Source organism: Tiliqua scincoides, chromosome 3 (genome assembly GCF_035046505.1).
Source record: "Tiliqua scincoides isolate rTilSci1 chromosome 3, rTilSci1.hap2, whole genome shotgun sequence".
NCBI classification, from domain to species: Eukaryota; Metazoa; Chordata; class Lepidosauria; order Squamata; family Scincidae; genus Tiliqua; species Tiliqua scincoides.
In genome coordinates this window covers 130,506,815-130,524,791 of record NC_089823.1, presented here as the reverse complement: position 1 = coordinate 130,524,791, position 17,977 = coordinate 130,506,815, and the positions used below count along the sequence as shown (strand labels likewise).

Genomic DNA, 17,977 nt, shown 5'->3' with positions numbered 1-17,977 from the left:
TCATTGAATACGAAATCAGTGGATATTAAGTTCCCACCTGTATACTGCTTTTCTAAACCCAGCTTTACCTAAAGCAGTGTACAATTTATGTATCTACTATTAATGACAATGTTCCATAGCCGTGGAGGCAATGGATAGAGAGGCAGGGATTCTGTTCCATCTGCTCTGGAAATCCTTCTTTCTGAAAAGTCCATAAAAAAGGCCGCAAAGGGACTGAATCCTGAGCTAAAAGTAAAGGACCTGTTTTGTGAAAAAGCTTCATCCAAATCAAGAGAACTTCACTCTTTTGGACAATTTCCAGGAGTAACTGAACAGGCTAAGAAATGTTTGTTTTGTTAGAGCAGCCCCTGATTGGTTTGGGACAGTCACATGACCTATATAAGAAGAACTGCTCTCACAATAAACTGAGATGTATTTACTCTTAGCAAATAGCAAAATCTGATCAATGATATAATATGAAAACATCGTATCTAGCAGTGATTCCTGATTAGAGGAAACCTCCTGAGGATGAACAAAACAGAGACAAAAATGACTACCAAAGCAGCAGCAAAGAGTATTGAAGTAGTTGCAGACAGTATTATGTATTAAGGGGTTTTTCAGGAGTTCCTTTAAATCAGGGGTGCCCAAACCCCAGCCCAAGAGCCATTTGCAGCCCTCAGTGCCCCCCCAATCCGGCCCGTGGAGAGTCCCCAGTCTCCAATGAACCTCTGCCCACCATAGATTTGCTGGAGCCCACACTGGCCCAGTGTGATTGCTCTCAGTACAAGGGCCAACTGTTCAACCTCTCATGTGAGTTGTGGGCCAAGGGCTCCCTCAGCTGCTTTGCTGTTTCACATTTGTGAAGCAGCAGCAGCAGAGAAAAGGTTGGCCTTACTTTGTACAAGGCCTTTACAGGCCTTGAGCTATCGTGAGACCTTCATTCATTCATATACATTCCATCTCTAATATATTCATTTATGTAAATTTATTCAAATTTTAAATGTAAATTAATTCTTTTTTTCCCATCCCCTGACACAGTGTCAGAGAGATGATGTGGCCCTCCTGCCATAAAGTTTGGACACCCCTGCTCTGAATAATTATTTTTGGACCAAAAAAACACCAAATCTAGAGAACATCAACTGAGCCCTGTGCTGCTGCTTTAGGTATCCACAATGTTCAGCTTTCATGCCTTTTCATACTGACCTGTCTATGCAAGCTAATAAATCTATGGGGATTTCCTTCTGCCCATGGTGGCAATTGCACATCATCTAACAAAGTCCCATCCTGTAAGTTTCCTGAAAGTGACCAAAACAAAAATACAAAGAACAATCACTGATCCTGAATGCCGTTTGCGGTGTGAAAAGGTTGGTCCAAGAAAGTTCTCCCATTTCTTCCACATCTCGAATTCCAAGGATACAGCATACCTACATAAAAGGGCAGAATGGGGTAGATTAAGATGGATACACAGCCCAATCCTAATCCGGAGCAGCAGCTGCTGTGCCTGTGCTAGCCGTTGCAAATGTGCAGCTAGTGCTGAATCTTGAACTGCATCCACCGACGCTGGTAAATACAGTACCAAGTGTGTAAATTGGGGATAACACTTCCTGCAACTATTAATCTTTAAGATACCATAAGACTGCAGCAAACTCACTTGGCTATCTCTCTAAAATTTGCAATATATGATGCATCCTCAACTAGGACAACCCAAATAGAAGGGGACCCATGGGGTGAAATGGGAAGGCATGGACCAGAAAGTTTCTTTGGGGCTCACAGGCATTTGCAGGGGAGCCTGGATGTGGTGTCTGTTCCCTCCCATAAGAACAGCCCCACTGGATCAGGCCATAGGCCCATCTAGTCCAGCTTCCTGTATCTCACAGCAGCCCCACCAAATGCCCCAGGGAGCACACCTGATAACAAGAGACCTCATTCTGGTGCCCTCCTTTGGATCTGACAGCCCATTTCTAAAATCAGGAGGTTGCACATACACATCATGGCTTGTAACCCGTAATGGATTTTTCCTCCAGAAACTTGTCCAATCCCCTTTTAAAGGCATCCAGGCCAGATGCCGTCACCACATCCTGTGGCAAGGAGTTCCACAGACCAACCACACACTGAGTAAATAAATATTTTCTTTTGTCTGTCCTAACTCTCCCAACACTCAATTTTAGTGGATGTCTCCTGGTTCTGGTGTTATGTGAGAGTGTAAAGAGCATCTCCCTATCCACTCTGTCCATCCCCTGCATAATTTTGTATGTCTCAATCATGTCACCCCTCAGGCGTCCCTTTTCTAGGCTGAAGAGGCCCAAACGCCATAGCCTTTCCTCATAAGGAAGGTGCCCCAGCCCAGCAATCATCTTAGTTGCCCTCTTTTGCACCTTTTCCATTTCCACTATATCCTTTTTGAGATGCGGTGACCAGAACAGGACACAATACTCCAGGTGTGGCCTCACCATAGATTTGTACAACGGCATTATAATATTAGCCGTTTTGTTCTCAATACCTTTTCTAATGATCCCAAGCATAGAACTGGCCTTCTTTACTGCCGCCGCACATTGGGTCGACACTTTCATCGACCTGTCCACCACCACCCCAAGATCTCTCTCCTGATCTGTCACAGACAGCTCAGAACCCATTAGCCTATATGTGAAGTTTTGATTTTTTGCCCCAGTGTGCATGACTATACACTTACTTACATTGAAACGCATCTGCCATTTTGCTACCCATTCTGCCGGCTTGGAGAGATCCTTCTGGAGCTCCTCACAATCACTTCTGGTCTTCACCACTCGGAAAAGTTTGGTGTCGTCTGCAAACTTTAGCCACCTCACTGCTCAACCCTGTCTCCAGGTCATTTATGAAGAGGTTGAAGAGCACCGGTCCCAGGACAGATCCTTGGGGCACACCGCTTTTCACCTCTCTGAATTGTGAAAATTGCCCATTGACAACCACTCTCTGTTTCCTGGTCTTCAACCAGTTCTCAATCCAGGAGAGGACCTGCCCTCTAATTTCCTGACTGTGGAGTTTTTTCAGTAGCCTTTGGTGAGGGACTGTGTCAAACGCCTTCTGAAAGTCCAGATATATAATGTTCACGGGTTCTCCCGCATCCACATGCCTGTTGACCTTTTCAAAGAATTCTATAAGGTTCGTGAGGCAAGACTTACCCTTACAGAAGCCATGCTGATTCTCCCTCAGCAAGGCCTGTTCATCTATGTGTTTTGAGATTCTATCTTTGATGAGGCATTCCACCATCTTACCCAGTATAGATGTTAGGCTGACTGGCCTATATTTTCCCGGACCCCCTCTTTCCCTTTTTAAAGATAGGCATGATATTTGCTATCCTCCAATCCTCTGGCACCATGGCCGATTTGAGGGACAAGTTGCATATTTTAGTCAAGAGATCAGCAACTTCATTCTTTAATTCCTTAATAACTCTTGGGTGGATGCCATCAGGGTCCGGTGACTTAGTGATCTTTAATTTATCAACGAGGTCTGAAACATCTTCTCTTTTAACCTCTATCTGACTTAATTCCTTGGTCAGGAGGGGCTGTTCGGGCAGCAGTATTTGCCTGAGGTCTTCTGCCGTGAAGACAGATGCAAAGAACTCATTCAATATCTCTGCCATCTCTAAGTCTCCTTTTATTTCCCCTTTCCCTCCCTCACCATCCAGAGGGCCAACTGCTTCACTGGCAGGTTTCCTGCTTCTAACATATTTGAAGAAGCTTTTATTATTCCCCTTAATGCTGCTGGCCATGTGTTCCTCATAGTCTCTCTTGGCCTCCCGCATCACCTTCTTACATTCCTTTTGCCACAGTTTATGTTCCTTTTTATTCTCCTCATTAGGGCAAGAGGAAGTTGAAGGAAGGAAGGAAGCTGAAGGAAGCTTCCTTACCCTTTACGGCCTCTCTAACTTGGCTGGTTAGCCATGCGGGCACCCTCCTGGACTTAGTGGAGCCCTTCTTCCTTTGCGGTATACACTTCCGCTGGGCCTCTATTACTGTTGATTTGAGCAACCTCCATGCTCTCTGTAGAGACTGGACTCTTTTGACCTTCCCTTTCAACCTCCTTCTAACCAGCCTCCTCATTTGAGGGAAGTCCGCTTTTTGGAAGTCAAGGGTTTTTGTGAGAGATTTGCCCGGTATTCTTCCCCTCCTCCCTACACCACCGTCTCATCCACGCATTGAGACCCCTGATCTCCGCCTGCCTAGCTGGCCCTGCGCATGGAACAGGTAGCACTTCAGAGAACGCTACCTTTGAGGTCCTGGCTTTCAGCTTCCTACCTAATAGCCTAATTTGGCCTTCAGGACCTCCCCGTGACACGTGCCCACGTCACTGGTGCCGACATGCACCAAAACCGCTACCTCCTCCCCATCACTATCTACCAGCCTGTCTAGATGAGAAGTGATGTCCACAACCTTCGCACCAGGCAGGCAAGTTGCCATGCGGTCCTCACATCCATCGCAAACCCCCCTTTCTATGTTTCTAATAATCAAATCCCCCACTACAAGAAGCCCCCGACTCCCCTCCCGCTGAGGAGTATCCTGAGTGCGTTCAGATACGGGCCCATCCCCTGGAGAAGGGGTCCCCCCTAGGGGATTGTTTCCCTCCTCTCCAGGATGACGTCCTCCAACCCCTAGACTTCCCACCCAGGCAGCTGAGGAGCTGCACGCCTGAGGTTGGGACGAAGCCTGATCGTCCCCGGAAGTCTCCCCACGGTCCTTCTCTGCCTGCCTCTACTTCTCCAGGTTGGCCAACAAGGCTTCAAGGGAGCGAACGCGTTCCCTGAGTCCCTGGGGCTTCTTGCACCGAGGACACACCCATGACTTATGCCCCAGAGGCATATAGTCATACATGTGGCACTGGATGCAAAACACTGGATAGCCCCCATCCTGCTGCTGGCTGTTTTTGTTTAGGGGCACATAAATACCCTACACTGGTTAGCAGCCCTCTTCTCAAGGGAAGAGAAAGGGCGATATCTGGGGCCCTGGCTTCCTCGCTCTGCTGCTGAACTCGCACAGATGCTAAACTCGCAGTGCCTTACCTGGCACTTTGTTCCCAAGGCAAGTGGTGTTCCAGAGGCCACGCGCGCTTCTGCAGAGAGGCTCACATGGTGGCAGGCACTAGCTTTATACTCCTAGCTAGCTCCTCCTCCCTCCCTCCCTCCTTGCTGAATGAAAAGGGGCTGGTCTTCCCAGGTGAGATTTCCCTGAATGGGGTGCTTAGATTTGCCTAGTGAGACTCTTATCAACTCCTAAAGGTCAATTGCTTTGAGCTAAAAGACAATGACTATGCTAAATTGTCCCGGCTGGGTGGGAACTGGCCCTTCCTAGGTTCTTACCCTCCCACTTCAGTTCTCTGAGGCTGGACAGTTTTTTAACCTCAAGCTGGTTTTTTATTTGAGTTTAAACTGTTTAAGAGTTTTTTGAGTTGGCAGAACTTACACACTAAGATTTATATCCTGTTTAGCCCTGCTAAAATCCGGCTTTTATTAAGTGTGCACCTTTATTTTATTTATTTATTTACTGCTCTCACCTAGATCCTTATGTCCTAATTTACTGAACCTTTAGATTATGTTCTAACTTAGATTAAGTTTAACTTGGGTTAAGTATAGGGTTAACTTAAACCAAGTAGAAAAACATGCTTTCCACTTTATTCTCCTCTGTTTTATTTATTTTTCCAAGTGCCTGTACCTTGGGCTCTTACTCACAAGTAGGACTCTGCTCTTGCTCAGAGTAGACCTCTGTACGCACTTACATAATTATTTTTATTGCCCTCACCTAGCCCCTCTGCCCCAACTTACTGGACCTTAGAATCCCTCCCTCAGGTTAGATTAGGTGCTAATTTAGGTAAAGCTAAGCTAAAGGTAAAGCTAAATTTCAATGTTGATCTAAGGTTGATTTAAGGTTAGAAGACAAAGAGTTAGAAAGAGTACACTTACCTTCTCCTCCTCTTTCTCCTCTCCTCTTTACAACTCAGGGAGTCTTCCCTCTCCTTCTCCAAAACTTAAAGGTCCACTTGCCTTCCCCTTCTCCTCACCCAGATGCTAAACTCACAGTGCCTTACCTGGCACTTTGTTCCCGAGGCACTTGGTGGCCCACAGGCCATGCATGCTTCTGCAAAGACTCCCCAAGCAGTCTTTTGCTGTTGTCAGCTCTACTTCTGGAACAACTACAGCTTCTGGCCTTCTTAGGCTTCTTGGCCTTTTTCTTGCAACGCCTGTCTAAACTAGGATTACCAGGGTCCCCCGTCCCCCCCCCCCCAATTTGGAAACTTCCAAGGAAAGGCACCTTTGCCTTTGGACATCAGCTGCTGAGTCTAGGCTAGCAATTCAGTGTTGGCCTTGTTCCCTGTAAGTGCCACCAGGTGGACAAAGTCTCTCCCTTAGCACAGCCTGTTAGCCGTAACATTTTCAGAGTCCATCTGAAAAAAAATGGCACTAAGTCAGCCACAGATTACACTGCTAACAGGCACAACAAAAAGAGGGGGGAAAAGAGGTGATTTTTATTTTTTAAAGCAAATTTCAGCACAATTAAAATAACAAGTTTTGCTCTGAAAGATGGAGAAAAAGTGCAGTGATGTTCCCAGGGGGAGGCACAGCATTAAGTTTTGCAGAGTACCTCAATGTACCAAGTAGGCTGCCCCTCACTGTCAGAGCCATTCAGGGGCAGAAGTAAAGCAGAAGAGACATCTCCACGTTGCTTATGCTACTCAGAATGGTTCCAACAACTAGGGGGAAGGAGCAGCTTACACAGCAGGTTGAGATGCCTTGTAAAACTTAGCACTTATCCCCCCCCCACCGAAATATCACTGAAAAAGTGAAAATTCAGTACTTACCAAACTCAAAGTGATTGCAGTTTGTTAAGAATTCAGGAAGATAAAAGAATTCAGGGGTGAGTTCCCTCACGTCAGTCATATTATCTCTGGAAACTGAGTCCCAGGTGCTCTTCATGCTATGGAACATCCTGTCTGCAACATCAAAACCTCCTCCCTAGTGGTATGAAAGGGAAAGAAGTGAAGTTTGAATTTGATTACTGAAAGACTCAAGAAGAAATGAATTTGCAACTTGTGCTCATCACAGGAAGAGTTATCAGGCTCATAAGACTTGCTTGGTTCTGTGACATTCTCTCTCTCTCTCTCTCTCTCTCTCTCTCATTCATTTAACTAAAGCAACCTGGGGAAAGCTGCATTAGTGCAAATATAGTGTAAATATTCTTTGGATATTTTAGGTATGGATCCAGTCACAGTGGTAAAGCTGGAGCAATTAGATACCCATCTAATTTGGCTAATAGCAGCCTCAGGTACCAGGGGAAGAAAAGGAATAAGGAGTCTTTAAAGTACTTGTCAATTCAAGTGAAGCTAAAGAACATTCAGTTCGGCCCTAAATTCTGAAAGCAGAACATAAAATATACTGCAAACAAATTTAGGGCGCAATCCTAACCCACTTTCCAGCACCGACATAAGGGCAATGCAGGTCCTAGGTAAAGAAACAAACATTCCCTTACTTTGAGGAGGCCACTGTGAGTGCCCTCCCAACTGCAGGATGCAGCACACGTCCCATTGGGACCGCTATGCCAGTGCTGGAAAGTGGGTTAGAATTTGGGCCTCAACCTCATTATATATTGTTAATTTTGGGGGGTAAACAGAAAACTGGAGTTCTTGGTGCAGAATTTGGATTATCCTGTACACCCAGCCTGGTTCCAACCTCTCCTCCCTCTAGCAGTTGCTTTTCTATCAGGCTTAATTCCAAAGGAATGCCAATAATAATTGCAATGTGTTCAATTTATAGTAGCTTCCCAAGCTCAGTTCATATGCAATGAGTCAGAGATCAGGCAAAAATAAACTCTACCTGGGTACCCATAGAAGGAAGCCAGATTAAACTTCCAATGACATGAGTCATCCATGATTAATCTGAGGTACTGAATTGCTGCAGCTGTAATGTTCCCTTACAAAACATCCAGCTTGCTTGGCTAGGCTGCAGTCATATATATGGAAACTGCACACCATCCCACTAGAGATCACCATCCGTGGCTCAGTCATTGCTGAAATCAAATTTCTGTGGATTCCCTTCCTTTTTTTGGTAACTAGTTAAATATAAAAGCAATAGACCAACAACCAGGTATGGCAAGCAGAAAACCACCAGAAAGCAAGAGGCAGCCCAGTCCTAAATCCAACCCAAAGCAGTCCTAAAGCATATTCTAGCAGTGTGTGCTGCTGAAACACTAAAGAAAGACTGGAGCCTTCCCGTACATGCCAGTGGATCAACAAAGACCTGCTAGAGCAAGTAAGACCATGCAGGGGATGGAAGAGGGCAGGGGAGGGGAGGGCTGGGCGGAATAGGGTGATGATGGGATGGGGAGGAGAGCAATTCAGGCCTGGGAGGGGGTGGGATCAGTGGTGGCTCCCTTCCCCTCCCACACACTGATTCCTTTCCCAGGCCTGACTTGCCTTCTCAGGTCAATGAGGACTTGCCCCAGCAATTCAGCTGGTACAGGTTTGAGTTGACTCATAGTGGTTACTGGGACTTACCGCAAGGTAAGGGGACAAATGTCCCCTTCACTCAAGGAGACCTCCAGCAGCCAAAACACCCCTACAGGATGCAGCAGGAGCCATGCTGGAGCTGCTGCGTTGCTGCACAAGAAGTTAGAACATCTTTGTATGCTTTTGTGGTATATTGTCCAGGAGGGATCTGTATGTAGGGTTCCCATCTTTGACCTTTCCATCCTCGATAGAACACCTACTTCTCCAGTGGGGATTATATAGCAAGAACAAGGCTAGAATCTTGAGCAAGGTTAGGAGTTAGAAATGTTGATGTTAATTATTAAGACTCAGGTTATAAACAAATTACAGTATAAATACAGCTTCACACTCTGCACAATTCTGGAGCTGAACTGGAACTTATTATCATGGTAAGGATTTATGGGAAAGAGAGCAGATGGTCAAGGCAGACAATCAATGTGTGATTAATTCCAAAGAGCCTGGACTGCACCAGTTTAACATCACTCAGAACCTCTTCACATGATTTTAAAGGGCGCCCATTACAAACCTACACTATATAACAACAAACTGCTCACATAACAACCTAAGATTGTTGCTACTGCAGTTATAGTTGGTATGTGCCATAGATTGAGGTGATCAGGATGTACTTAAGTCTATCTGTGCAGTGTTTGTGCTTGGTTGCAACGAACTCCGTAGTACTTGTGTGAAAGAGGTCACACTGGGAAACTTGCAAGGTCATTATGAACTTGATCATTAACAGCCAAAGACTGTCAGAATCAAATTTCAATTGAAATGAAAGCATATGGGAAACAGACAGATGGAAAAGAAATGATCAGCTAACAAGTATCTCCTTCTAGTCTCTTCAAAACTGTGTGTATTTAATCTGCATACATACTGCACGGTGCCCAGAGCAAGTGACTGACACTTTTTCATCTGCTTTTGCAGCTTTTATGAGAATTGATGGTAATCTCCAGAGAAACAATATGATTTGTAATAAAAAGGTTACCTGTATTAAATAAAAATAATATCTACATAGGAAATGTTGTTAGTGCCTCAAATCTGGTTAAAGATATTACCATCTACAAAAATGTAATTTTTTGCATCTGTCTAATACATTTTAGAGGAAGTAATATCTTTAAAAGGTAAGCCTGTATTATTTATAAAGAAAGCAATAACTGATTTGCAGAATTTCTTATATTAATAAATGTATTTGCATATGTTTATATCAGAATCAGTCAGTTTTCCTTCTCTTTGAATGCCAAAAATTGCACAGAAAGGGAGAGAGAAAGCCCAGAACAACTTTATGGGCTGTTAGTAAAAAAAACACATGTGCTCTCTCTCTCACACACACATACACATACACACCCTATCTTCTGCCTCTTCTTTGGGCTGTTTGACAAAAGACATGCAAATTTAGTCCTTCTAAACTGAGGTTTTTGTTTTTTTTTAAGTAAATGGGTGCAAAGCATTCAGATGATGCTAAAAACAGAGTCAGGAACATTTTAATCATCAAACACAGACACTTTCAAGCAACATTAGCCCTTCTTCATTGATAATAGAATCCAGGATGCTCATAGACCCAGGCAGGCCTCAACCATTTGTGCTGTGAATAAGTTCCAACATTCCATCCATCTTGTGCTGTATCCAGTTTAGCTTATAATTCATTTCCATTTTGTTTTCCAGTCTTGGAATAATTCCTGGACACAGAAGGCTTCTTCTCCCAGAGTCACGGGGGTCAGCCATTTAATAAATATTTTTAAATAAACACTAAATGTGAGCAACTGCACCTATTTGCCAGCCTTCTATACATTTGTTATACAGTATGTTGAAAAAATTCAAGCGCAAACTTTAAGACAGAATCATAAATTTGGAGGTCTGGTCTAGAGGGTAGAGCCTCCGTCTGCCTGAAGATAACATCCACAAGGTCGCCAGTTCGAGGCCACCGGCACCGTGCGACCTTGAAGCAGCTGACAAGCTGAAGCCGAGCTATTCCATCTGCTCTGAGCGTGGGAGGATGGAGGCCAGAATGTGAAGCCAGATCGGAATGAAACACCTGAATGTAGTGGTTCTTGAAAGGAAGAACCTTCTTTCAAATTGTAAAAATCCCTATTTAATAAGGGATTTAAATAAAGCCTGCCTATGTAAACCGCCTTGAATAAAGTCTTGAATAAAGACCAAGAAAGGCGGTATATAAATACCTATTATTATTATTATAAATTTGATTGTATAGCAGGCAGACTTAGCTTCTACTAGAAGAAATTAGACAACATAAAAATGCTGAATGAGTGTAATGGAAACATGCAAAATCCCTCAAGAAGATAGGGTGTTATGTGGTGTTAATAGTGGCCCCTTGTTCTGACAGATCTGGGAAGCATAGGGTTAAAGCCTAGACTTTAGCAGGCTGCAAAGCCATAGCCACCAGAGGCAATGAGGTCTTCAGGGATATAAGCAGCACCTGGAGAAGAGAGAGTTGGTGGGTGTATAAAGAGGGAGCTTGGAGAGACTAAGAGGAAGGATCTTGGAGGAATGTAGACCAAGGGACTGGCTAACTGAATGATGGACTGAATGGAACAGAGTCTGTAGGAAACTGCTGGAGACTAGTGTATGGCTGCCACATCCAAGAGCTGCTGAAAACCAAGGTGTTGCTGTGGTGGTCAGAGAAGCTGAACAGGTGAACCACCCTGGTGGTAAGGCAGTACCCAGCAGTGCTTTCTGCAGAATTAGGGCTATTTTGAGTGAAGAGGGGAACTAACCAGCTTAAAGTGGGCATGTTCTTTAGGCCAAGTTTAGAAAAGGATTTTTGGGGGGAAAAAATGAGTGCCTGTGAGAAAGAAAAGAAAGATTCCAAAAATGAAGAATCAAGATCTGGACAATGGTCAGAAAAAGGAATAACATGGAGATACTGTTCAGGTCATTCACTTACTTCAAATATATATATGCTACCTTTCCACTAAAACACTTATTCACAAGAATTCTGTCCAAACATCTTTAATTAAGCACAGGGTTTTGTTTCCGCACTGTCCAATGAACACTCAAGACAATAGATATGGGAGAAAGGGCAACTTTATTTCATGTTACCAAGAGAAGCAGAGGCTGAGACCTGCAGCATCTGAGGCAGCGAAAGCCCCTGTGGTGCGGGGAGGGACCTCTGGGCGGTACCAGAAACCTCTGCCCCCAGGCGGGCATGCACCCGACTCCGAGTCGCGCCCCGCTGCTGGGACGGCGCGTCTCATCCATGTCTATCCCTTAAGGGGAAGGCAGCCGGACCGCAGACTGCGCCACCTCGAGCCGCTGAGCCTCTGAGGTGTGCCCCGTGGTCCCGGCCAGGGCCCTGTCTACATCCTCGTGCCACCAAGCCCCTGAGGACTGAAATAGGGTTCTGCCCTGCCTATGCCGCCTGAAGGTGCATGCCAAAGTCCCATTCACGCCTCCTAACCCGCACCACCTGCCCACTTAAAGTGACCAATGGCAGCTTGCAAACCGGGGGGGGGGGTGTAACCCCCTGGCCCATAACAGTCGGGGTAGGCGAAAAAACTGCCTGCCCCTTGGCCAATCTTGGCAGGCAGCAAAAAATTCCTACCCAAAAATTCCGGCCCCAAACAGCGACCAGTTAAACTCAGACTGCCTCTAGGGCGGGCGGGCATTCCCACGGTGCCCACGTGCACAAGGAGGAAGAGGGCAGGGTCTCGTCCCCTTTTAAATGGTCCGCCGTGGCTGCAGACCCAGCCCCCTTCACCTCCCCCTTGGGGAGGGGCTGGTCTCTCGTGTCCCGGCCAGGCAAAACAAACTCCGACCACCTCTTTAATTGGGTGATCGGGATTGTGCACAGGGTTTAAAACCCTGGTTTTAAAACCAGGAAGTTGGTAAAGTGCAGATGGTTTCAGGGTCAGTCCCTGGCATCTCCAGTTAAAAGGAATTCAGGCTGTAAAGTTGAGAAAGGCCTCCACTTTTCTCAACTGCCACTGCCAATCAAAGTAGAAAATGCTGGGCTAGATGAACCAACAGTCTGACTCGCCAGAAGGCAGCTTTATATATTGCTATAAAGCACCATGAAAACAAACCGAAGGAGATCATGTGATTCATCTCCACTTGATTTTCTACAGCAGATTGCAAAAACATGTCCATGTAGAAGCTTTCCTCTGTTCTCAGGCACTATAGTACACCTAAGACCCTAAGGTCTTCCCACTAATTGAACCTGTGGAACTGTTTGCAATTCTCCACCCTGCTCCCCATTTTCTGCCAGAATTAGGAAAGGAGACCAAAGTGAGATCAACATTCAGAAAAATGGCTCTTACCATTTGTACCATACAAGAAAATCATCAGCCTACCTGCAAGGAACAGAAGATCTGGGTGAAGGGCTCTATGCGGACCAGGTAGGAGGCCACAATAATTGCTGAAGAATAGTGGGTGCAGTAATGGCACTGGGCTGAGAGGTTGCCTGAGAATGGTAAAACAGTTATTTTATGGGAAGAAGACTTTTGAATAAGACTGTCAAACTCAACCAACCCTCCACCTGTGTCATAGTTCACTCCCACATAAGATGCTCATACAGACCCATTATCTGTATTCATGTCTGATGTGTTTCGAAGAGCATTTATGCTCATCTGGTAATCTGATACTGTATCTATATTTCTGTTACACTCCCCACCATATAATGCAACAAGACCACCAAGCAACCACATTTATATGAACAGAATTTGCAGTTTCATGAACATTTTAATAACTGGAGCTGAAATTCTATGCACACTTTCCTTCCTGGGAGTAAGTCCCAGTGAACACAGTTGTTCTTACTTTAGACATGCATAGGATTGTGTTGTGGAATATATACCTTTCTTGGTGGTTTTTTGACTTGCAGTTGACAAGCATCATTTTCTGATACCAGGGAAGGAAGGGCCAGTTACCTAAGTTCTGCAGCTTTAGTATGTAAGCATTCTAGTCTATAGACCAGTGTTTCTCAACATTTGTCCTCTGCTGTACCACTTCACATAGTCCACCTATTCAAAGTACCACTGGAAGTAACTGGTAATGACATCTGCTAGTTTACGCTAGTTACTTCTGGGTTGGCAGGCCAGAAGCGACATGACAAATACCAGTAAGAAGCTCATGGTGGAAGGGAGGGCTTTTTCGAGCACAGAAAAGCATGCTTTGAGTTCTACCCGCCAAGATGAGCCTCTTACGGCTGTTTGTTGCATCGTGCTCCTGGTCTCGCTATTGGACAGCAGGTGCCTGGGGATCCCATGAACACTATCAGACACCACCTCAAATACCACTGATGGTACCCGTATCACTGGTTGAGAAACACTGCTATAGACAAAGTCCTGCTGGACAGTTACCTTGCCTTGCTGATAATATGGAGAATCCATGCCACATTGCCAAGGTGTCAGAAACAAAACACTTGCCTTCACTCTTCTCTACTTCTTTGTAGCGTTGAATGAATTTCTCTTTTCTTTCTGCAGTCTGTGCCCCCATGGGCTTTGAGAGGTCACGGAAGACACTGGGATTGGTCAGATCCAGTTTCTGGAACACAAACATAAAATGATCTTATTCATATAGGTAAATTCAGGTGCGCTTAGAACATCTGGCTTAGAAACCCCAACTATTCTAATGCAGAAAATTCCTTTATTAGTGTAACAGCCCACTTGTGGAATAGGTGACTTAGCAGAAATGGCTCACCTGGGAATGATAGTCAGCAAGAACCCATGGGAACACTGGATACTGCATGAGATCATTGTAGGTGCGCCCAGCCAAGGTGTTCAGGTACATGAGGTAGTCAAAGTTGCTGATCTCTCTCCTCTGCCACATCATGAAAATAAGAGTCACAAACCCATCCAAGAAAAGATACTGCAATTTCAGGTCTCTCTCCCAGAGCACAAATGCATCACTTCCCAGTGGTGCCACTGTATATACCACTCCACAATTATGAAATTGTTTAAAGTAGGACTCTTCTTGAGCCTCCTAGCAAACTCTCTACTTAGTGCATAGTTTCATAAACCTCTTGTAACTTAGTAATCTTTTTTTTCTAAATCAATAGGCTCCAAACAAATTTGCCTCACCCCACAGTGAAGGTGATCCAAACTCTGATCATTCTGTTTGCCTCTTTTCTTGTCTTATTGTGTATTTCCATGAAAATAAAAAAAAAGGTGTTCTGCCCAAGGCTGCTTTCATCACAGATATTTTAATGATTTTAATATTTTCTAGGTATACTCCATGAAATCACATCAGCTCATTATGGATTCTAGGCTGTAATAAGTCACTTGCGTGAACTTTTGAGGTGGGCGCAAATTGCTTACAGGTGATTCTGCATTACTGTAAGGACACAATTATGTGCCAACAGGGTTAAGCACTATAAATACAATTGGCTGAGACACACGGAGACAACATCAGGCATCAGGCTCTTTTCACCAGAAGCTGACTTATACAAACAGTTGCCTCTCACCCAACAAGCAGAATCATTCCAGAGAAGCTCTCAGGAAAAGTAATTCCTAATAATTGAGAGCCTTTAACTACAGATGCCAGGGATTGAGCCCAGGACCGTCTGCACACTACTGAGTAGGTGTTCTCCTTGAGTTCATGCTTTGTAGCACTAGGTCACATCAACCAAATGTTGTATTCGATTTCTGTCAGCAAGTCACACTGTGTGTCCCTAACAAGAGCGGAGCAGTATCCACTACTAGCTGTAAGTGCCTGTCTCTCTGCGCTCCTGACTTACACAAACAGCTGTTGGGTAGACAAAACATTCGTCTTAACCCTTCTTTAGTTAGGAATTCCCATGGGAGACAAAGTGAATTTCAATACAAAAGATGCACTGCAGCACATTCCTTTAGTTTAAAGGGCAACCAACTTCAAGCAGTTGTTTCACCATGATCATCATCTAGGCAAGGAAGCCTGCCAAGATAAGGGAGTCTTATCCTGTACAGCTAGTGGGAAGCAAAAGCCGTTCTCAGCAGGATCCAGGCAACACAGCTGATTCCCACCCGTGGAATATCCAGCCTCCCAGGAACAAATAGATGTGATATGGCAGATACGTGATCAGGATCTTCTGTGTTTGCTTTTTGAAATTAACACTCATGGGGATCATTGAGGACTCTGGCACTGGAAGGGGGGTTTCAACCCTTCCACCTCCTCATACATACTATTTCCCTGATTAAAACTGCATCAACAGCTTTCTCTCCCTCCCCCCCCCCCCAGTAACAGTAGGTTGGGGAAGGCAGCTTTAATTGGAAAAAGGGTATGGGAGCGATGATTAGTTTTCTTTTCTCCAGTGCTGCCATTTCTTAGTGGGAGATCCTCTTCATGGATCTCCTGCAGCCCATCTAACTGCACCCTTGATAACAGTGGCATAGCTGGTCCTCACATAGTATTTTCATTCCTGAAGGACTAATCGTATAGAAGTGGCTGACTGTGCTGCCTTGCCAGCCTCGCTTTAAAGATCATGAGAGGAAAGATATGAACAGGTTTTGGCCTAGTTCTCATGAAGATTATGTTACTGTCCCTACCCATCCAGTCCAACACGAAGGTAGTTTTGTGGTGTTGCAAAGGGTAAGGCAGATGGAATTTTGTTACTCTTTGCCCTTTCCCTTCTGGTTTCTGTGCCCTTCTAAGAGCCCAACTAAGGTCCAAATCCTAACCTACTTTCCAGCACTGGCAAAGCTGTGCCAATGGGACATATGCTGCATCCTGCAGTTGAGGGACACTCAAGGAGGCCTCCTCAAGGTAAGGGAATGTTTGTTTCTTTACCTCGGAGCTGCATTCCCTTTATGTCAGTGCTGGAAATTGGGTTAGGATTGTGCCCCAAGTGTCACTGAAGTGATAAACTTGTTTCTGGTCTATACCTCTTGAGACTGTAGGTAAAAGCTCATATAGTGCAATCACATACACCCACTCCCTCAGCACACAGCAAACAAGCATAGAGAAAAGTAGATTTCAAATTTTTCCCCCAACAAGCTAATTTTCTACATGCAGAGCTTTTTCTGTGCACGGAAGAACATTTGAACATATGAGCTTCCGCCTGTGGTGGCACACACCTAACAAAGGCTTACCATCTCAGTGAGACTTAGAGCCCAATCCTGAGCTCTGTTATTGCTTTCGCTATAGCTCAGCTCCGGCTCTAGCTGTCATAAATGTGCCGTAAAGCAGGTTTACAGCACCTGGGGAGTAGGCAGCATCAGCACTGTTCTAGCGCCAGTAGATGCTGCACCTCAGCGCTGGGAGGACGGTAGGCCTGTGCTCCTACAGCACCAGCTCATAGTATTTTCAGGACAAGGAAAGAGGTAAGGTGTGGGTGGAACGGCATGGAGGAAGGGGAGGATTGGCAGCCTCTTCCACTGAATCCTAACCCCCCTCCTGAGCTGGATGGCCCAACATGGGCATCCTCAACTCTGCATCCATTCAAACGTGGGTGCAGAGCCAAGGAGACAAAGACCCATTGCCTCCAGCTGCTGTCTCCCAAAACAAAAGGGAGTGAACATTCCCTTCACCTGTGAAGACCCCAACGGTAGCTGTGGTGCCCACAGGATCTGGCAGTCGCCATTTTGGTGCCCCTGGAGTCCCGGGCACTGCCAGGTTCAGGATTGGGCTGCCCGGCCATTAAGGTCAAGGGATTTGTTCACTCCTATGCACCATAAAACAAGTTGAAATTCATCCCATCTGGAACACTAGATTTATTAGTTTTCTTCCTTTTAAACCAGGCCAGGATTTGGATCTCTTTACCTGCCACTTCAGGAGCATGGTCTTCTCTCCTCCTGTACTACTTCTGCAAAACAAAGTATAAATGAATTTAAAAAATACATAGGTAGTTCATATTTGTCTCATCTGCTGTATTTGCCTCTAGATTGTTGCCACAGAAGGGATATCCAACAGACTCTCTGGGTTCTTCTGGCATCTACTTTTCTGCTTCCAGGTTCCCAAATTATTACCCTGCTGCAGATACTGAGGAGGAACTTTTGAATAATAGGATTGCAAGTATTTATTAGAAAGATTCTTTAAACATTCTAGCCAGGGTTGAGTTGACCCCTAGTTTTCAGCCCCCTCTTGTGCTAATTTAACACATCCAAAGAGCGCTGTCCCCCTGACCAGTCATAACTGTCCAAGTCACAGCTACAACTGCCTTCCCAACTGTCCCAAAAAGGGGATAGCAGCCCAGAGACCAAACAATTAACAGAAACAGCAGAGTTCATTTTTTTTTAAAGAACATAATTCAACCCATGCTCTCTATGTAACTCCTAGCAAAAACGTCTTCTTGATTTTCATCAAAGAAAGCAATAGTTAAACTCAGTACAAAGTTGTAATTTAAGTAAGTCAGATTGTTGATTTTTCAAGCCCCGTAATGTTTACTCTGACTGTCATTGACTCTCCAAGATCTTAGATATTTGGGGGGTTCCCCTCCCAGACATGCAACTGTGGAACATTTTTTAAAACTTGCATTATGGAAGATTGGACTGGGGTTCTTATGAATACAAGGTATTCGTAAGAACCACTAAAGTACAGGATTTCTCTTGGGAGTGTTTCT

The 17,977-nt window shown here is 45.0% G+C and overlaps 1 protein-coding gene across 1 annotated transcript in view; it reads right to left on the bottom strand.

Annotated features, from left to right (window-relative positions):
* The window catches only part of WDFY4 (WDFY family member 4), a 161,136-nt gene that overhangs the window by 26,699 nt on the left and 116,460 nt on the right, over positions 1-17,977 (bottom strand). The window contains exons 48-53 of the mRNA XM_066621374.1: positions 17,179-17,221; positions 14,143-14,262; positions 13,869-13,986; positions 12,798-12,907; positions 6,808-6,961; positions 1,183-1,274 (exon numbers count right to left, since the gene is read on the bottom strand). Of these exons, the coding sequence (XP_066477471.1) occupies positions 1,183-1,274; positions 6,808-6,961; positions 12,798-12,907; positions 13,869-13,986; positions 14,143-14,262; positions 17,179-17,221 (637 nt within the window). The remainder of the gene's footprint in view (positions 1-1,182; positions 1,275-6,807; positions 6,962-12,797; positions 12,908-13,868; positions 13,987-14,142; positions 14,263-17,178; positions 17,222-17,977) is intronic.